At 41.6% G+C, this 22488-nt stretch overlaps 1 protein-coding gene across 1 annotated transcript in view; it reads left to right on the top strand.

Moving 5' to 3' along the window:
- Positions 1 to 15664, top strand: part of VPS50 (VPS50 subunit of EARP/GARPII complex) — a 337660-nt gene extending 321996 nt beyond the window's left edge. The window contains 1 exon segment of the mRNA XM_033931131.1: positions 14009 to 15664. Coding sequence (XP_033787022.1) covers positions 14009 to 14128 — 120 coding nt within the window. The 3' untranslated portion in view covers positions 14129 to 15664.
- Positions 15665 to 22488: the final 6824 nt, after the last annotated feature.

Raw genomic sequence — 22488 nt, 5'->3', positions numbered from 1 at the left:
ACCCCCCTGGCCGACCCCCACGACCCCCCCACCCCCCTTCCCCGTACCTTTGGTAGTTGGCCGGACAGACGGGAGCCAAACCCGCCTGTCCGGCAGGCAGCCAACGAAGGAATGAGGCCGGATTGGCCCATCCGTCCTAAAGCTCCGCCTACTGGTGGGGCCTAAGGCGCGTGGGCCAATCAGAATAGGCCCTGGAGCCTTAGGTCCCACCTGGGGGCGCGTCCTGAGGCACATGGTCGGGTTGGGCCGTGCCCAGGAGGGTTTGGGCTCCCTTCTGGCCCGATATTGTCGGGAAGTCGGCGGTCCTTCGGGGTGGGGGTGCGAGTGGTCCTGCCGGGGGGGGGATGTATCGGACGTCGGGGAGTCGGCCGGGCAAGAGGGCTTGGGCTCCCTCTTGCTCCGATCGTGGATGCGGGTGCGGGTGGGAGCGCGTGCGAGCGGTCGTTAGGGGTGGGGGTGCGAGCGGTCCTGCTGGGGGGGTGAATCGGGCGTCGGGCGGGGTGGGAACTATGTTTAAAAACTTTTGTATACCGCGCTCACGCATATAACGCGCGAGGGGTATGCGCGGTACGTAAAAACGCGTATAACGCGCGCGTTATATCCGCGAAAATACGGTAGTTGTAATAAGGGTTTACGTGATCCAATTTCTTGAGATCATAAATAAGTTGAATTGCAGCTTTCTGGACGATTCTCAGTCTCTTAGTGGTTTTCTTAAAAGATCCCAAGTAGATTATATTACAGTAGTCCAAGATACTTAAGATCAGAGATCGAACCAGTAATCGAAAAGAAGGAAAGTCAAAGTAATGTTTAATAGTATGAAGTTTCCATAAAGTGAAAAAACATTTTTTTGTTCTGGGAATTGGTATGGTCTTCAAAAGTCAAGCTTTGGTCCAAAACGACACCAAGAATTTTAATTGTGGAATTATTGGATAGTCTAACCCAGGGGTGGGCAACTCCAGTCCTCAAGGGCGGAATCCAGTCGGGTTTTCATGATTTTCCCAATGAATATGCATTAAAAGCAGTGCATGCAAATAGATCTCATGCATATTCATTGGGGAAATCCTGAAAACCTGATTGAATTCTGGCCCTCGAGGACCAGAGTTGCCCATGTCTAGTCTATCCCATTTAATCTCAGTGAGGTATTCTCAATTTTGTTATTGGGACTTGCCAAAAAGATCTTAGTTTTTTCCAAATTCAGTTTTAGTTTAAATTGTGTAACATAGAAACATGATGGCAGAAAAAGGCCAAATGGCCCATCTAGTCTGCCCATCCACAGTAACCATTATCTCTTTCTCTCTCTGAGAGATCCCACGTGCCTATCTCAGGCCCTCTTGAATTCAGACAGTCTCTATTTCCACCACCTCTTCCGGGAGACTGTTCCATGCATCTACCATCCTTTCCGTAAAAAAAGTATTTCCTCAGATTACTCCGGAGCCTATCTCTTCTTAACTTCAGCCTATGCCTTCTCATTGCAGAGTTTCCTTTCAAATGAAAGAGACTCGACTCATGCACATTTATATTATACAGGTATTTAAACAACTCTGTCATATCTCCCCTCTCCCACCTTTCCTCCAAAGTATACAGATTGAGATCTTTAAGTCTGTCCCCATATACCTCATCATGATGACCACACACCATTATAGTAGCCTTCCTCTAGACCGACTCAATCCTTTTTATATCTTTTTGAAGATGCGGCCTCCAGAATTGTACACAATATTCTAAATGAGGTCTCACCAGTCTTATAAAGAGGCATCAATACCTCCTTTTTCCTACTGTCCATACCTCTCCCTATGCTACCAAGCATCCATCTAGCTTTCACCATCACCTTTTCAACTTGCTAAGCCACCTTAAGATCAACACATACAATCACACCCAAGTCCCGCTCTTCCGTTGTACACATAAGTTCTTCACCCCCTAAACTGTACTGTTTCCTCTGGTTTTTGCAGCCCAAATGCATGACCTTGCATTTCTTAGCATTAAATTTTAGCTGCCAAATTTCAAACCATTCTTCAAGCTTTGCCAGGTCTTTCTTCATGTTATTCACGCCATCCAGCATGTCTACTCTATTGCAGATTTTGGTATCATCTGTAAAGAGGCAAATCTTACCCGACAACCCTTCAGCAATATCATTTATAAAAATGTTAAAAGGAACAGGCCCAAGAACAGAACCATGAGACACACCACTGCTAACATCCCTTTCCTCAAAGCGATCTCCATTAATCACTACACTCTGTTGCCTTCCTCTCCCAGTGTAGTCCATTGTTCTATCTTAATAAGGACAGATGAAATGAAATGTTCTATCTCTTGAGTCAATGAGATAATGGGAATAATGATTGTTATATCATCCACGTATATATACGATTTTTTTTTTTTTTGTAAATCTTTATTAAATTTCCAAACTATCATAGTGCAAGCAAACAATTTCAATATACATAAGTTTACACGAAATGCACATTAACTTACAGACATTAATGTACAACCATTTCCCCCCTACCCACCCCCATCAAATAATCAGAAAAAGTACATACCTACAGGAATGAAATTCCAATGCAAAACCCTCCCCCCTCCCACCCACCCTGGATGTGTGTGCTTAAGGGTCGATAAAATAAAATCAATTATCATTCCTTACAGAACTTTGTCAATGGTTCCCAAACATCCATAAATTTCTTATACCATTCCTGTTGTACGGACATCGAACGTTCCATTTTAAAAGTATAACAGAGAGATTCCCACCAGAAAGTGTAATTTAATCTATCACAGTTCTTCCAATTCCTCAAAATGAGTTGTATGGCAACCCCTGTCATTATATAGAGAAGTTTGTTATTTTGGGCAGATATTTGGCTTTTATATACGATTTTAATTTTAAATTGGATAGAATATAGACATTGAAAAGTGAAGGGGAAAGTGGAGAGCCCTGTGGAACTCCACAGGGATTACACCAAGCCTGAGAAAGAGTTCCTTCACTGTAGACCTGGTAAATATGGTTTTTCAGGAAACCTGTAAACCAGTTCAATAACTGTCCAGAAATGCTGATTGAATCAAGGCATCTTAGCAAAATGTCATGATCAACAAGATCAAAGGCACAACCTGCCCACCTCCCCTAGTTTACTTCTTAGCTATTTTACTGAACTTCAGCTCCCACAAGCCAACATCGGATAGGAAGGTACAGGCATGTGCGTGATATGGGCGGTCCTTAAAATTTAAAGTGGCAGTACACTTTTGATTGTCCGTGCCGGGTTCTGTGGATGACGTCACCCATATGTGAGAATATATACCTGCTATCCTCAAATAACACCTGAAACAGGTGATCAACATTGCTTTAGGTGGCAGATAAAACTCTAGCAACCTTCCCAGGCAAGCTCAGTAGATTAGTTGGTCTTTCTTGGCACTATGGTATCTTAAAGGACACTGTGGCCTTCCTCTGCTTCTGTGACACTTAGCTCTCCAGGATCATCTGTAATGGGTGATAGTGCCTATGTATAAGTCTCTGGTGAGTCTTCATTTAGAGTATTGTGTACAGTTTTTTTTTTTCACACCTCTAAACAGAATGGAGCCAATCCAGAGGGTGACCAGTCTATCTTGATCATTTAAAAGAAAAAAAAAATAGCAGCCCTTGGGGAGAGAGAAAGTTATGGTCATTCCTTAAGGGAATGGACCTCTAATAGCAGAGTTCTAGAAGGAGCTGATATTCATTGGCCCTAGTCACGGACCTTTACTGCAATGCCCAGATTAGTTATGTTTGGTAGGAGAAACAATATAAAAGAGGGGGGAACATCGACTGTGAATGAAAGTCCAAGGTGCAAGATACCACTCCTTATTTTGATTAAGCTAGAAGTTTAACTGAGTAGATGGAAAGTTCTGGATAAAAATGTTTCCTATCATAAGAACATAACAATTGCCACTGCTGGGTCCAGTGGGCCAGTGGGCCAGACCAGTGGTCCAGACGCGGTAGCCCTTAGGTCAAAGACCAGTGCCCCATTTGAGTCTAGCCTTACCTGTGTACGTTCTGGTTCAGCAGGAACTTGTCTAACTTTGTCTTGAATCCCTGGAGGGTGTTTTCCCCTATAACAGCCTCTAGAAGAGCTTTCCAGATTTCTACCACTCTCTGGGTGAAGAAGGAACTTCCTTATGTTTGTACGGAATCTATCCCCTTTTTAAGTTCAAAGAGTTTTATTGATTTTGTAATTAATATAATACAATACCAACAATATATACTGGCACAAGATTATTCTCTTATTGCTTGATACACTTCACATATGTGAATGCTTGTTAATACTATGTATCCCCTTTTAACTTTAGAGAGTGCCCTCTCGTTCTCTCCAACTTGGAGAGGGTGAACAATCTCTCTTTCTCTACTAAGTCTATTCCCTTCATTATCTTGAATGTTTCGATCATGTCCCCTCTCAGTCTCCTCTTTTCATGGGAGAAGAGGCTTAGTTTCTCTAGCCTCTCATTGTACGGCAACTCCTCCAGTCCCTTAACCATTTTTGTCACTCTTCTCTGGACCCTTTCAAGTAGTACAATGTCCTTTTTCATGTCAGTAAGAAAGAGAGATAGACATAGGGAGAAATCTGTCCCCATCCCACAGGAACTCAATTTTCCCGTCCCCGCAAGTTTTGTTCCTGTCCCATTCCTGCAAGCTCTACCTTAACCGCACAAGCCTCAGTGGAGCAAATGCTTGTATGGCTACATGTTCAATCTTCTGCTTCTAGAATTTTGTGATATTCTGAACTAACTGTGTTCAAGTTAAATCACTGTTTTTTTTTTCCTGAAAGAAGCTCATCTATTATATATATTTCCATTTCAACTTATGAGTTTAAATGTCATAGAATTGTTGCTTTGTCATATGAGCTCAAGGTTATCCACAAATGCCTAGAAAATGCATTTTTGTCAGTAAAAGACTGGTGAGTATAAGCTAGTGGAAAACATTTGTTTTTATTCAACACTGCCAAATACTAGGTATAAGTACATTTATTATCCACTTATCTTTTCAAACAGAAACTTTTCACAGTCATATAGTCACTGTGTATTATATAACTTGTGTCATCACTACTCCACTGTCACATAGCTTTGAAAAATAACTTACTTATATTTAGAGTTTTAACCAATAAACACTGATAAAAAAAAATATATATATATAGTAGGTTTTCATTGAATATAAAACAACAACAACAAAAAAACCTGCTGTTCTCCTAGTAGTCTCCTACCCTTCCCTGGCTTGTCTGATATCCTCCTTTTAGTTTTGTACCTGTTGTATGCTTACAATGCTTAAGTCCAAATGTAGAACAATCTCTTTTTGTTCCACCTCCAGTTCTCATTCAAACAATTTTATATATAAATATTTTTATATGACCCTCAGAAACACCACCTTAGACTCCATTAATTCATTGCCACAGGCTTTAAGTGTTGTTTCCTCTCCGGATCCTATTTTTATTGCCCAAACTTTAAATATGATTTAAAAGTGATTTAGCATTAATTCTTTATAAAGTGATTTATCTTATATGTGGTCTTCAGGGATAACTTTGCCAATATGTTTCACTGAAATGCCTAAGTGACATACATATTTGATTGCACTGGAAAAGGTTCTAAGCAATATTGCCTACACACAAGAAAACCTCTGGTTTGAAGGCTTATTATTTTAATTCAGCTTTTAGAGATGACGACTTTGTGGACTGGGTTTCAGCAAGCCATACCTGGCCTCTTAGGATTCCTCCATTTTCTTCATCATTATTATTATTAATGTTATTAGCTTACACACTGGTAAACCATTCTGACTTTTCTGATGAAGGGCAATATCTAACATTTTGAATAAACACTGATTTATTTTTGTACACTCAAAGAACCCATAATTTGCTGGGAACTAAACACCTGAATTAAAATTTATAAACATGTAATAGTAGAAACCATAATTATACTGTACCTTAACATGTTATTTTGCAGTTGTGCAAGTTCTGTAGGAATCATAAGAAGTGCCATACTAGATCAGACAAATAGTCTGTCAAGCTCAGCATTCATTCTTTGACAATAAGTAATCCAGGTTAAATGGAAGTATCTGTGGAGATCACCCTCTGATGCTCAGGACTAGAAGCAACCTTTGTCTGCCTGGGTAATAACTTTTAATAGACTTGTTCTCCAGAAACTTTAAACTTAGCTGACTAGTCTTGAACACAGGATCCAGAAAAAATGTTTGCTGTTACTGGTTTTAGATCTGTGAATAGTTTCATGATAGGCTCCACACCACTCTTAATTCTATAAATATCTTATCTTATCCCTCTGTTATCACTTCTACAAGCTGAAGAGCCTGAAACTATTTAACCTTTTCTCCATAAAGGAGCCTTTAATACTCCTTGCCATTTTTTCTTGCTTTTCTAGTTCTGCTACAGTGCTTTGTAAAAGTCTTCTAATCTTTTCTATGTAAAAAAAAAAAAATCCAATTCAAAATACATTAAAAGTGAGAGTTTTTTCATTAATCTACACATTAACCCCCCTCATGCTCTAATTTTATGTGCCCAGTTTTACACTAGGCATGTAAAATTGCACATGCAGATTATAGAATAGCTACGGTTGTGTGCCTAACTTAATTGATAAATTAGCAGCTAATTGACACTAATTTGAAGTTATCCGTGTACATAATTGCTGCTATAGAATTTGTGCTTAGCACATAGTGTCCCAGCATCTAACTTTAGGCACCTTCCTCTATAGCAGGGGTAGGGAACTCTGGTCCTCGAGAGCCGTATTCCAGTCGGGTTTTCAGGATTTCCCCAATGAATATGCCTGAGATCTATTTGCATGCACTGCTTTCAATGCATATTCATTGTGGAAATCCTGAAAACCCGACTGGAATACGCTCTCGAGGATTGGAGTTCCCTACCCCTGCTCTATAGGTTTCCTATAATTAGGCTCTTGAAAGCTGCATGCTAAGCACAAATTATATTTCAGGAATTATATAAATAAGTGCCACTGTAGAATACAAGTGTAAGTTCACATTTACATGCCAACATTTAGGCTTACATTATGTCAACAGCTGGTGTAAATGTCCTTGCTTGCATGTTACAGTGGTGTGAATAGCAATCAGTATTCTGTAAACTTAGCATGTAAGTGCTGGGCATGCCCTTCCCACATCCATAGCCCCTAGCAGTTATGCACTAAAAAATTTGCGCAATTTAGTAGTTATGCATGGGCAATTTAACACCAGTTCTCACCAATAATTGGCTGTAAATAACAATTAATAGCGAATTTATATATTAAGTTACATACAAAACTGTAGGTATTTTATAACCGTGCAATTATGCACACTGAACATAAAAGTTGGGCTCGCAAGATTGTAGAATAAGGGGTAAATGTGAATTCAACTACATAAATATTAAAACAGTAAAGAATTAAAAAAAAAAAAAAGTCTTGATTTTTTTTCAAGTCTTCACATTCATATCAAACCTAAATTACTTCTGTTTCCACCCTTTTGCCTTAGCCAGGCCCATAATAAGTTGAGGTAGATTTTATAAATATATATGCGCAACCTCAAGGAAAAAGAAGCCTTCAACACAAAGGCAAAATTTATTCAAAATAGATTTTTTATTTTTTATTTTGAGGGGTGAGCAGAAAGGTAGATTCCATAACTTATCTGGGAGTGATCAGATATCCTCCATCATTAAGTCTTTTTTTTCTATCCCTTATTCACCTTCTGCTCTTTCCATCCTTATTTTGATGACAACTCGTTTGCTACTCTCCTCTGTGCTTTGATAGCCTCCAAATTAAATAACTGTAATATCTTTCTCTCATTATTCTTAAGAAGTTGCAGACTGTCCAAAACACTGTAGTACTCGTATGTCTTCTTTCTCATGCATACCGTTCAGACCATATTACTCCTCTTTTCAAACACTACCTCTGGCTCCCAATCACATTCACAATTCAACACAAAATCTTGACATTAACACACAGAGTTCAGTATTCCAGGTTTTCCCCTTACCTTTCCCCTGTGATTGTTCCCCACCGATGAGCTCATTCTCTGTATTCCTCTATTAGTATTAAGTTATCTTCCCCTTCTGTTGGCTGCTCTAGACTAGCATCAACTAAGTACTCATCATTTTTCTTCACTGCCCCATCCCTCTGGAATGCACTTCCTCTGAACTTAGATTCAAGTTTTCCTATCCCTATTTTAGAGTTTGCCTGAAAACCCATCACTTTTCCTTAGCTTTTCCTGGCCCCCTTTCCCTCCCCCCCCCCACTAGAAAATGACAAGGGGCAAATTTTTCCCTGTCCCCACGGGAACTCATTTTCCTTTCCCGAAGAGTTCTTTTCCTGTCCCTTTCCTGCAAGCTCCTGGTTGTGATTCTATATTGCACAAAATGTTGATTTTCTCATATCGAGTCTTTGATGTACATCCCCAGTATTGAGCTATAGCATTGAGGCCCTGATTCTCCAAAGGGCATCCCGATTTTAGGCAGCTGTAGGCGTCCTACAGCTGTCTAATCAGCCAATCGGGATGCACGTTTTTTTTAAAAAAATGCTCCCCAGGCAAGCCTGAAGGCGCCTCCGGGAGCCTAGGGAGACCCGCAAGATGCCTAAGCTCGTCTAAGGGCCTTAGGTGGGCCTTAGGCTGAACCTAGGCGGCCCTACGCGTCTCCCTAGTAGAGGAGAAGCTTAAAATGTAGGCCAGCAAAATGCTGGCCTACATTGTAAGTAGACGCGGCCGCTATACTTATCGCGGCAAGGGATCTCTCTGCCGCTATAAGTATAGCGGGCCGCGGCCCCCTGACCAGGAGGGTGCCCAAACCCTCTGCCCGAAGACGCACCTCCCCCCCCCGACACTACTGACCGCCCCCGACACTACCGACCCCCCCCCCCCCCCGACATTACCGATCTCCCCCCCCTGGACAATATCGATATCTGGCAGGAGGGTGCCCAATCCCTCCTGCCCGAAGACGCACCCCCCTCCCCGGCGCTAACAACCCCCAAACCTCCACTCCACCAAACCTGTTCTTAGATGGGTCTTGCACGTCTTGAGCCGGCAGGCACGCCTCGTCGAAATGAAGCGGGCCCGTCCCTTCCCGGCCCAACCCGCCGAAGCCTAAGGCCTGATTGGACCAGGCTCTAGAAGCCTGGACCAATCAGGCCTTAGGCATAGTGGGTCCGCCCATCCCCACTTAATCTAAGGTCTGATTGGCCAAACAGACCTTAGACTTAATCTAAGACTTAATCTTGACTTAATCTAGACTTAATCTTGCTGCAATAAGTGTAGCGGGCCGTGTCTAATCTAACCCGTTTCTCTAACCCGCGTCTGTAACATGGACGCCGGTTACAGAATCGGGGTTTAGTTTAGGCCGATTCTGAATAGGACGCCTCTCCCGGGCGTCCTATTCAGAATCAGGGCCTAGGTGTCTTGCGGGCCTCGCCTTCAATATAGGCGGCCTGCCTGGGGAGCATTTTTTTTTTTTAAACGTGCATCCCGATTGGCTGATTAGACAGCTGTAGGACGCCTACAGCTGCCTAAAATCGGGACGCACTTTTAGAGAATCAGGCCCTGAGTGTCTAGAACCGCTAACATTGGTCGAGACTACAAATTGTGTTTCTATGGTGCAAAATGCACAAGCTGATTGGTATCAGTAAAAAAATTTTCTAAGAAAATTTTTTTTTTCTATAACGTATTAAATAACTTTTGAGTAGTAATCATTTATTAAAGTGACAAAAATATGACATGTAGTACATGAAGGTTTTGGATCGATGAAAGATACAATTCCCTACACGGATAATATCACTATGATCCTTGGAGTGGTAATTCTGAGATTCTTTCCTTCATTTAGTTAACTCATGTACACAAGGCTCAAACACTTTAAAATCACAAGTGTTCGAAGCTTGTGTGGTTAAGGCAGAGTTTACCGGAATGGGGCAGGGACATCTACAAAACTCAGGGGGACGAGACAAGGAAATCAAGTTCCTGCAGGGATGGGGAAAAATTTGTCCCTGTGTCATTCTCTACCCCCATCCCCCACCCCACTTGCTGAGGCTATGGCGGGCAGGTGAAAGCACAGCTCCTAACCAGCTTTAACACACCCCCCCCCCCTAACCCTAACCCTAACCCCCCCGTTCTCTCTTTCTCTTACTGTCCTATCGAATGTTATAGTTTCTGTCTTCGTCTTGGATTTTGTTTTAGATTTGTAAACTGCCTTGATTTGCACACAGTATCTCTGTTAAGACTCACAAACATAAGCATATGCACGTGCTCTCGCTCTTCAGACATATATACCCCCTCTTCTACAAATCCGCATGTTAACGACCCCAAAGCCCATAGAGATATAAAGGGCTTCAGGGCTGTTGCCGCGCAGCAGCCGCTAGCGTGACTTTGTAAAACAGGCCCATAGTCTTTTGATACTTGCTTATCTGTTCCTATAATGATTGTCCCTTTTCTCAACAGGTTCTGTCATCATCACGAATACCGTGTTTCCCCGAAAACAAGAACTAGTGCGTTTTTTGGGCCCAAAATTAATATAAGACACTGTCTTATTTTTGGGGTAGAGCTTATTTTTTTCATGTACATGATCATCTCTCCCTTCCTCTCCTTCACCGAAATTCTTCCTCTTTCCTTTCTCTCCTCCACATGTGCAGCATCTTTCCTCACCTCTCACCCATCCCCTTGTGCCTTCCCTCTGAAGCATCTTTCTATCTCTCCCATCCCCCTGTGCAGCAGAACCCTTGCCCAGCTTCTATCCTTCCTTCCCTCCCTCCCATCCCTTATGCAGCAGAACCCTTGAGCACCCTGCCCCTGCCGTACAGCCGAACCCCCGCTGACCCTCCCATCCAAACTCCGCAGACCGTGAGCCGTACATACCTCCCTCAAGAGCAGCGTCAGGCCGGCAGCACTCTAAACAGGCTGCTTCGCGCCTTTCTTCCGCTGTGGAATTCCCTCAGCCGTATCACTGCTGTATCAGTAACGCGGAACATGGAAGGCCCCAGCGGGAGAAGGCTGTCAAGCAGCGTGTTTGCTGCCGGACCAACGCTGCTCTGGAGGGAGGTATGTAGGTCTCATGGTCGGCGGGGTTCGGATGGGAGGGAAGGATGGAGGGTCAGCAGGGGTTCGGCTGCGGGGAGAGGGGGGTGGGGGGAAAGCGCTGCTGCTGGTGAATCATGCTGGGGCTTATTTTCGGAGTAGGTCTTATTTTCGGGGAAACACGGTAGTACTTGCAGATGCTGCCAGATATTTTTCTCAGCCTGCAGCAGCCCCCTCCTGCTTCCCCCACCCCTCTTTCATTCCTACCTCTTCTCAGCAAAACAATTTCTACAACCCCATCCAGTCCAGCAAACTCATTGTTCCACTAGCTTTCTTAAAGAGTCAGCCAAGTCCCCTTTGCAGAGTTCATTTCCTCTACCTAATGGGGAAGCTTCACATACATAGCACAGGAACTTTCCCTGGTTCACCCCATCCCTTTTCTCGAAAAAATGACCAAATAAATTGACTGTGAGCACAAAAAGTGCTAGAAATTAGCAACTTTACAAAACAAAACCAATTATTTAAATTATTCTGAAAATATTTGCACATTTATAGAAATGTACTGTGACCATTATAGTGCAAGGAAAACTGATTGGCAATAAACTGAGAAGGTATGAAATTTTCAGTACAGCGGCACCTAAAAGGCTCATGTTACATACTGTGATTTTAATTGGTGGAGCAATTTGTAAGTATGAATCTTGGTGCATATAGATATAGTATATATTTATTTATTTAAAAATTTATATATCGCATAGAAACTATGCGGTTTACAAAATTGCATGCATACGTATTTTAAAATGCTAAACGTGTTTCAACAAGACAAACAGAATAAGACATTAACTAGCAATATCATTATTAAAACCTTCTTTTAAATTCATCCTACAAGATGTAAAGACAAAACCCCATAAAAATATTTACAGGACGAGAGCATTAACAGAAAATAGCATTAGCTACATGAAGGCATTGACAAATAATTGCGTTTTCAACATTTTCTTAAAGTTCAGTCTCCCATCACAGAATCGCAGAATACCAGGCAGTGCATTCCAGAGTTTGGTACCTGCTACAGACAGCATTGTTGCCCCAATCTTAATATGAGAGACTAACATCTTACCCTCCAAATTCAACGTCATAAAAATCCTGAAATGTTTTTGGTCCTTGCAAATTGTTACATAAATTGGATTCATTATGCCTTATCCATTTTTCTCCACACCATTCTGCTCCTTATCTTCCTCACAGTTGGGGATATCAATCCCAGACCTGGCCTTCAAAGGCAACTCTTACCCCATCTATGCAGACCAAACCACAACCTCTCCAATCTTATTCCTATCCTTCCTCTTTCTTCTTTCCAATGCATCAGAGGAAAGGCTCTACCGTAGCTGGCCACGAGCAGCCTGTTTTGAGCTCTGCCGCCTTCTGACCAGTTACCGCTTCGGGTAAGAAAAGGAGGGAGGGAGAAAGGAGGTTTGCAGCTCAAGAATGCTGCTTGCTTCTGCTGCATTGGGGCTTTGCGGCTCAGGACCGCTGCCATGCTAGTGCTTCAGGGTGGAGGGGAGGGAAGGGGAGAATTGAGATCTGTGTTAGGCAAGGTTTCTAACACACTCTCTATCAACACAAAAAGAGTTATCCGGCATCAACCAATCCCCATGGGTGCTGGATAACTGAGATTCTAAAGTACTATTTTTTGTTTTTGTATTTTTTAAAATTCTTTATGGCTTAGTCATAAAAACATAAGAGTTGCCATACTGAGACAGACCAAAGGTCCATCAAGCCCAGTATCCAAGTTTCCAGCAGAGGCCAACCCAGATCACAAATACCTGGAAAGATCCCCAGGAGTAAAACAGATTTTAAGTTGCTTATCTTAGGAATAAGCAGTGGATTTCCCCAAGCTTATCTTAATAGTGGTTTATGGGCATTTGTTTCCGGAAATTATCCAAACTTTTTTTTTTTTTTTTTTTTTTTTTTAACTCTGCTAAGCTAACTGCTTTCACATTCTCTGGCAATGAATTCCAGTGTTCAATTACACGTTAAGTGAAGAAATATTTTCTCCCGTTTGTTTTAAATGTACTACTTAGTAGCTTCATTGCATTTCCTCTAATCCTAGATTTTTGGAAAGAGTAAACAAGCAATTCACATCTACTCATTCTACTCCACTCAGTGATTTATAGACCGTTCTCATATCTCCCCTGAACCATCTCTTCTCCAGCTTTTCTTGTCCCAAACCTTTTATCATTTTTATCGCCATTCTCTGTACCTTTTCTAATTCTACTATATCTTTTTTGAGATGTGGCAACCAGAATTGCACATAATATATGAGGTGCAAATGCTCCATGGAGCGTTAGAAGGGCATTAAAACATTCTCGTCTTTGTTTTCCATTCCTTTCCTGATAATTCCTCACATTGTATTTGCTTTTGTAGCCGCCACCATCACACTCTGAGTTGCGGATTTCAACATATCTTCAATAATGACATTTAGATCCTTTTCCTGGGCCGTGAAGCTTAACATGGAACCCTGCATCACATAGCTATAGTTCAGGTTCCTCTTTCACTTTCTACTTGCTCACATTAAATGCCTTCTGCCATTTTGATGTCTAGTCTCACTTTTTTGCAATTTAACAACTTTGTGTCATCTGCAGATTTAATTATCTCACTAGCTATTCTTATCTCTATATCATTGATAAATGTTAAAAAGTATTAATCCCAGTGCAGACCCCCGGGGGAACCCCACTATTTACCCTTCTCCATTAAGAATATTGACTATTTAACCTTACTTGCCATTTTCTATCTTTTAACCAATTTTTAATCCATAATAGGACATTACCTCCTATCCCATGACTTTCTAATTTCCTCAGGTCTTTCATGAAGTACTTTGCCAAATGTCTTTTGAAAATCAAAATACACAATATCTACCTGCCCAAATGACTGCAAATGAGAATATACTGTTCTTGGCAATGTTTTAATGTGTTCTCGTGTTATTGTTTTAATGTGGTTATTTACAAGGAAACTAAATGTGTGTCTCTTTGCCAGGAGTACTCCACAAAACAGCTGACCAATCTGGTAAATGTCTGCCTGGGATCCCACATCAACAAGAAGGCAAGGCAGAAGCTACTTGCAGCTATTGATGACCTAGACAGGCCAAGAAGATAATCTAGAGAGAGAAGCCAATTTCCCTTCTGCAAGAATATGCACAAACAGATCTCTTTTGGACTTTTGCCAACTTCTGTTAAAAAAAACAAAACACCACCATATTTTACAGCAGGGTATATGTGATTCTGTATTGATGCAAGAAGTAAAGTTATCCTCTTTTCCTGAGATAACATCATATAATTTTTTTTTTTGCCTTTTTTGCTTTGTTACTTATATATATTGAACAGCGCTGTTACAATATACTGTTGCTGTATGTATATTATGCAAAAGAATGTACTGTTTATAATTCCATAAAATGGGTTTCTGAAAAAGCACTATGTTTTAAAATTGTGGATGGTGTATTTTGTTTAGGATATGCTAAGAAAATGAATAGTGGTCTATTTTCCTTGATGTGTAGTTTGTTTTTGGACTTATGGTATGTAATATTATGGATCTGTCTTCTAATTATGAATTTCTCATGTAATATAGACATGACCATACCTAAAAATTGAACCTATGTTTACTCTTTATATAACTGTAAATGTCAAAGGTCTGTTTCCGAATGAATTTAAAAGAATAATTGAATGCAAATTAGATTCAGTAATACACTAATGGAGAATGATACAGTATAATTTAAGAAACAAATAAAATAAGTTATTTAAAATATTTAAATTTACAACTACTGTTCAGTAGTTTACAGCTGCTGTTCAGTTTCACAGATCAATCTCAGCCTTCTTTCTTGCACCAATGAAGTTGCCTCTCTCCTCTGATATACTAAACTATAGGAAGAATTATTCAAAGTTGATTAACTGTAAACTAATCATTTGCCTCCAAACTTACTCCTACTTTTATCAAGCTACGTTAGAGTTTTTAATCGCCGGCTTCTTCGGTAAAAGCTCTGACGCTCATAAAATTTCTCTGAGCATTGGAGCTTTTACCACAGCAGTTTGCGATAAAAAAAATCCTAATGTGGCTTGATAAAAGGAGGGAGGGTTAATTTTAAAACCTAAAATGCATACTTAGTTTTTTTAAAAATATGTTCTTCCCTGTATAGATGTTTTTGAGACTTTAAGGTTCAGATTATATCTTGTTTCTTTTTTGTAAAACAAATGCTCATTACTGGAAGCTTTACTCGGCCTACAAAAGAAGTTACAGTTGAGACCTGGCTTTTGGTGGTGTAGTTCCGCCCTTTTGATATGCTGTTTTTCTGTAAGTATTTTAAAACTGTAATTGGACTTTTTTAAAAATAATTTTAGATGGAGTCTCAAAGGTTTTTCAAATAAATTCTGAAAGTAAACGTAGTAGTTGGCTTTGATTTCTCCTTTACTAGTCAGAAAGTTCCATGTAGTTTGATACATCAGAGTGGGGAAGCAGCTGAGAATGTTTGGTGGTGATATATGGTAACAGTGTACACATTGGAGCCTTGTTTAACTCACTTTAAATCAGTGGTCTCAAACATGCGGCCCGGGGGCCACATGCGGCCCGCCAGATACTATTATGAGGCCCTCGGTATATTTATCATAATCACAAAAGTAAAATAAAACAGTTTCTTGATCATATGTCTCTTTAGCTATAAATGACAATATTATTATTAAGACTTAGCCAAAAGGAAAAATTTATAAACTAACGGGCTAAAATACTAGTAAACTATAAAGAGTTTTTTACCTCATGCAAAATGGTCATTTCTTTATTAACTTTTTTTTCTGAGGCCCTCCCAAGTACCTACAAATCCAAAATGTGGCCCTGTAAAGGGTTGGAGTTTGAGACCACTGCTTTAAATTGAGTTTTCCATGGACACCACTTTTCTAATATTCTTGAACATTTAGCATATGTGACTGTCTTTGGGAAAACATGACTAAAGTTGCCAGATACAAAAAAGAATTTTCAATGAATTGTATTAGAGTAAGAAATTTGTAAACAGCATTCTAAATTTAAGTCTGAACATGTGATTACTTTTAAGACCCATGACTTCAAAATCGTCCGTTCTCAGCACTTTGGGTCCGTAACTGTAGCCATGTATTCCCAGGGACAGTCACATATATGGTCGCTTCTGTTTTGGGTTTTGTTTTCAGTATAATTTATGATGTTTGAAAGAAATAGAAAACATTTTATCATTATGCCAAATTTGACTAGCCGACTATTAATGATAGATGCAGATACAGTATATGTGAAAAGTTAAAGATTTGGTGGGGGAAACTGTATTGACCTGTTTTAAAGAACAGCCTTTAAATGCATCATGTGGTCTGTGTATTTCTGACTGAAAACAATGATATCTGAATGCAGAGAAATCTAATAAATGAAATGCCCCAAATAAACAAGAAGCCATATTTCATACTCCAGTTTTTCAAAAGTAATTCGTTCTTAAGCACCTGGGAATAAAGTACAACAAAAGTTGAAATGAATATATATACATAATTTAGGATGTAAAAAGTACAATAAAAATAATTTATTTTGAAGTATTGCATATATGTTTATATGGTTTACTGCATTTGAAAGACATGGCAGCCACAGTTGTACACCCCTTACATGCATAAATATACAGAGTATTAGCAGTAAGAGCTTGTTTACTCTTTCCAAAAATACCAGGACTAGGGGGCATGCAATGATGCGGTCGATTTAAAACAAACCGGAGAAAATATTTCTTCACTCAATGTGTAATTAAACTCTGAAATATATTGCCAGAGAATGTAGTAAAAGCAGTTAGCAGTGTTTAAAAAAGGTTTGTTAGCCACTGTTGGATACTGGAGTTGATGGACCTTCAGTCTGTCCCACTAGGACAACTCTTATGTTTGTACATTATATTATGCTGAGATGTTAAATCCCCTGTTCTCTTAGTCTCATTCTAAGAGTATAAGTAAAAAAATTCTGTTTTTTCCTGGCTGATATCTACACTTTCCTTTCTCTTTTTCAACCGGGAATATTGCGCAAACATTATTGTGTGAATATGATGTGCTCAGACCCACAACCTCGTGAATTGTGAAATAACAAATCACCAGCACGGGTTGTCACAGGATCATCACCGCTGCATCAAGTCCCACCACTTTATAGCAGCTTAAACTTTTAAACCCTAGTACTTATCAATGCTGTTAAAGAAGGCAGTCTGTATGCTGAATCCCCGTTCTGGTAAACCGACTATATACAATTAAGAGCCTTCCAAGTCAGCCCCCCACCTCAAGTTTCACCTGATGATTATGGCTTCTTCAGGAGGGGACGCTGGAAAACAAAAACACTCATGAGACTGCTACACTCACTTCCCCACAATAATATAGTTGGTTTACCAGCACGGGGATTCAGCATTCAGTCCGCCTTCTTTAACTGCATTGATGAGATAAGTACTAGGGTTTAAAAGTTTAAGCAGGTATGAGGCGATGGGATATGATGCAGCGATGATGGTCCCATGACAACCTGTGCTGGTGATTTATTTCACAATTCACGAGGTTGTGGGTCTGAGCACATCATATTCACACAATTGCTATATAGAATATATTAAGTATTAATTGGATTATACAGTTACAAAGGTCTGTGATATGTATTGAAACACTGATTAGTTTCCATAAAATGTGGTGTTAATCAAGGATGCGTCTTGTCACCTTACCTCTTCAACCTTTACAGCGAAGCCATCTTCAGAAAAGCAAATTTGAAAGAAGAGAGTATTGGTTTCAAAGTTGGTGATCAAAATATAAACAACCTGCATCTTCAACAAGGAAGATGTGGGGGAGTAAATGGTGCCAGAAATGGTATTCAATTCTGATGAATCGGAGAAGCTCCAAACAAATCTCTGTATTGCTAGTAGATTCAATGGGTCAATTTGATAAATTGAACAGTTGCAAATCTCCTGGACCGGATGGTATACATCCAAGAATGCTGATAGAATTGAAAAATGAACTTGCAGAACTATTGTTAGTAATTTGTAAATTTTCTTTAGAATCCAGCATAGATTGGAGGGTGGCCAACGTGATGCCAATTTTTAAAAAGGGTTCCAGAAGTAATCCAGGAAATTATAGACCAGTGAGTCTGATGTCAGTGCTGGGCAAAATGGTAGAGACTATTATAAAGAACAAAATGACAGAATATATACATAAGCATGGATTAATAAGAGAAAGCCAGCATGGATTTAGTAAAGGGAAATCTTGCCTCACCAATCTACTGCATCTCTTTGAACAGGTGAGTAATCACTTGGATAAAAGTGATATTGAGTATTTGGATTTTCAAAAGGCATTTGACAAAGTACCTCATAAAAGACTTCTGAGGAAATTTTAAAGTCATGGGATAGGAGGTAGAGAATGACACAGGGACAAATTTTTCCCTGTCCCCGCGGGAACTCATTTTCCCATCCCAACCCTGCGAGTTATTTTCCTGTCCCTGTCGCTGCCCCATTCCTGCAAGTTCTGTCCTCACCTCCTCAAGCCTCAAACACTATAAACATAAGTGTTCGAGGCTTGTGCGCTTAAGGCAGAGCTTACAGGAATGGGCAGGGACAGTGACAAAGCTCATAGGGACGGGACAGGAAAATTGAGTTCCTGCGGGGATGGGGAAAAAATTGTCCCCGTGTCTCTAATAGGAGGTCATGTTCTATTATTATTAAGGCCTGGTTGAAAGACACAAAACAGAGAGTAAGTTTAAATGGTCAGTATAAAACAGTGGGGTTCCCCCAGGGGTCTGTTTTGGGAAGCGACTCACACGCGTAGCTAACCCGGAACCTTCTCTCCGACTTCAGAATTGACGCCTGAGGGAAGGCTTGTGGGCCAGGCATATGCAGCATGTGAATCGCTGCACACACTGTCCTTGCATGGAGTTGCTGCTGGGGGAGGATGAAGTGAGTCTGGCTCCAACAAAGTAACAAGGTCGGCTTCAGGGAAGGGGGTGGGGGCGAAGCAGGCAGGGATTGGCTTCTGTGAATGGGTCGGCTTCGGCAGAGGGGGGTGAGGCAGACAGGGATTGACTTCTGTGGACAGATTGGAAGAGGGGATGGATGGGGTGCGGGCGGGGCAGGCAGGGATCCCCGGCGTGCAATTTAATTTTGGAAGGCAGGGAGGGAGCACAAACGACACAGAGGGAAGGGGCATGAATATGGGACACAAAGGAAGGAGGTAGGGGGCACTAACTTGGGACAGGAGGGAACAGAAAGGGAGAATTGGGCATGTGTGAGTGAGAAGGAAAGGAGGAAAGGAAAATTGGGTATAGAGAGAGAGAGGTAGAGATGCAAGGGGAGAGAAGGATGAGAGGAGAAATGTTGGATGTGGTGGAGAGGAAACAGAGGGCAGATTGAAGGGGATGCAAGGGGGAGGAATGTTGGACATAGTGATGGAGGGAGAAATGTGGCATTGTGCTGGAGAAATGGGCATGGGGCTAGTGGGCAGTGGTGAAAAATGATGCACATGATCCGGGGAATGAGAAAGGGAGAAATGTTGGATGTGGCAGTAGAAGAAATGGGAGAGATGCCTGGATCTCTCAAGACAGATGGACAGTGAGAGAGAGGGAGACATATTGACAATAGGGGTGGAGGAGAGAGGAAGAAAAGTTGGACTCATGGAGGGATAGACAGAGAGAGGTTGGTTGGGGAAGGGAATGGGGTCAGGAGGAGAGGAAGAATGCAGGAGGCAGAAAGAAATATTGGAAATGCAACCAGAGACTCATGAAATCACCAGACAACAAAGGTAAGAAAAATAATTTTATTTTCAATTTAGTGATCAAAATGTGTCCATTTTGTGAATTTATATCTGCTGTCTATATTTTGCTCTATATTTGTCTATTTTCTGTAGTTGTTACTGATTGCATATTTTAAAGTCATCTGCCTTGACCTTTTTGGACCCCCCCCCTAAAAAATATATATAAATGATGCAATATTTATGAAACATAGCTATGCCAGATATCTACTTCTAAAATCAAAAGAGTTATTATTCATCTTAAATGCTTGATCCAAAGATCTGTCATTCTTTTTCAGTGGTCAGGTTATTACATATATATATATATATATATATATATTCAGCACCAGTGGCTATATGTGTAGAAGTGCTGAATGTAGGTATTTTGTAAAATGCTATTACCAGCACCTTAAAAAATGCTGACTGCCCAGACTGAATATCGGCCCAATGGATTTTTGCTAAAAACCAAAGATGTGTGAAAAGCAAAACTTGATTCATAATGAATAGTGATGCAAATACTCTGTAAAACTTTGTGAACTTGCTCACTCAGTTAAATTCAGCCGTATATAAAAGTATCTCACAAAAAAATTCAGAATGGATGATTATATTCCTTTGAGCTTTATGTGGTAACAGTAATGTACTGAAAGAGACTATGTATGACACTGTTTTTGATTAAAAATCAATAAAGAATTAAAAAGAGGCCATGCTGAGTTGGAAGGTTGATCTAATTCATTGCTGATCAGTCCTTTATGGTTGTGACCACTGTTCCCTCTCAGCATTCATGGCCTCGCATCTCCACTGCCTCCCAACCTACTCTGCTACTGCTGCTGCTGCTCCTAACCTAGTAGCAGTGGCAGTAAATTCAAACCCAGCTATCATGGGACTTTCCTGCACCTACCCATGGCTGTAGGATCCCCCCACTCCTTGTTCCGGTGCAGAGCCGGCAGCTGTGGGTAGGTGCGGGAAGGTCCTGTGATGGCTGGAATTCAGTTTGCTGCTGCTGGTTCAGGAAAGAAACAGCAGTAGTGGGGAGATGAGGGAGCAGGAAGATGAATGGAAATGAAATGGAGAAAGAAAGAAGGGATATATGCTGATTGAACTTGGGTGCCGGAAAAGAGAGAAGGGGCAAGGGTGATGGATCAAAACCGACAATGGGCGCTGACAATCGTGTGCAGGATATCTGCATGCTGGATTTAAACAGTATTTTAAAGCGCTCTGAGGGGGATTGTGGGGGGAACCCCTCATTACAGAGGTGCGCTGAGGGTGTGTGGGGGAACCCCCCACTTTACTTAGAACTGTTGGTGCTCCCATTGAGGGGGGTAGGGGATTCCCTGATTGCAGAGGAAACTGTACTTGTTCCCTAAAAAACAGGGAAAAAGGCTGTTTCCACTATAATGGGGTGTTCCCCCCTCAACACCCCCCACAACGGGAGCGCCCACAGTTCTAAGTAAAGTGGGGGTTCCCCGCCCAAACCCCCCCTTGGAGCACTTTAAAATACTGTTTAAATCCAGTGCACAGATGTTCTGCGCGCGATTGTCAGTGCTCCATTGTCCGCACGGCTTTGTCTCGCGCGGTTTCTTTTTTTTTTTTTTTTTTTTAATGTAACAATTGTACACACAATAATAACAAATAACACTTAAATTTGTGTAAACATCTGAAACAAATTACCCCATCCCCTCCCCTTCCCTTTCCCTCCCTCCCTACCTGGATATGTGTAAAAATCTAATAAATCAAGGAACTAAGGGGGTAATAATAAAAAAAATAAAAAGTGTCCTAAATGGCTACTTGGACGATCAAAAAGCCTGATTGTCCAAGTAACCATAACCAAAGCTGGTTTTTAGACATATCTAAAAACAACTTAGGCCTTTCCCCTGCCTCTAAACGCACAGAGAGAAAAGAGGTGTGTTTAGACGCCATCAGTTCAGCGGCCCGGCAACCTAACCATCGCAGCAGGAGAGATGCCTCATCTCCCCTACCGCGATGCCATCACTCCCCCCCCCCCCCCACACACACACACAACATCGGGGCAAGAGGGAGCCCAAGCCCTCTTGCCCGCGGCAGCCGCGACCCCTCCCAACTCGATCAGGACAAGAGGAAGCCCAAGCCCTCTTGCCCTGCGGCAGCCGCGACCCCCCGACTCGATCGGGGCAAGAGGGAGCCCAAGCCCTCTTGCCCCGGCCAATCGCGGCACCCCCAACTCGATTGGGCCAGGAGCGGTTGGCCGGGGCGAGAGGGCTTGGGCTCCCTCTTGCCCCGATCGAGTCGGGAGGGTCACGGCTGCCGCGGGGCAAGAGGACTTGGGCTCCCTCTTGCCCCGATGTTATGGGGGGGGGGGGGTTGGTGGTTTGACATGGCAGGAGGACTTGGGCACCCTCCTGCCTGGATCGTTGTGGGGGGGGATTCTTTAACCGGTGTTGCTTTTGACAGACACTGGTTACAGAATCCAGCTTTTAGGCGAAGGACTGGCTCCTTCTTCGCCTAAAAGCCCTTCTGTTGGACGTTTGGGGCTTAGGCGTTTTTTTATGTTGTACTATTGGAGCCTGCAGCATCTCATTAACTATACGAGATTTGTGTTCCGTTAAACGAATCTTTACAGTGCGGTTGGTCCTCCCCACATAAATCAATTTGCAGGGACATACTATCACATATATCACACACCTACTATTACAATCCATATTGTGTCTTGATACTATGGTCATGTGTTTGCCAGAACCTCACACCGTCCCCCTTCTATGG

This window comes from Geotrypetes seraphini, chromosome 2, assembly GCF_902459505.1.
Source record: "Geotrypetes seraphini chromosome 2, aGeoSer1.1, whole genome shotgun sequence".
NCBI lineage: Eukaryota > Metazoa > Chordata > Amphibia > Gymnophiona > Dermophiidae > Geotrypetes > Geotrypetes seraphini.
The sequence above is the reverse complement of the archived record's forward strand: the minus strand, read 5'-3'. Positions and strand labels throughout refer to the sequence as shown.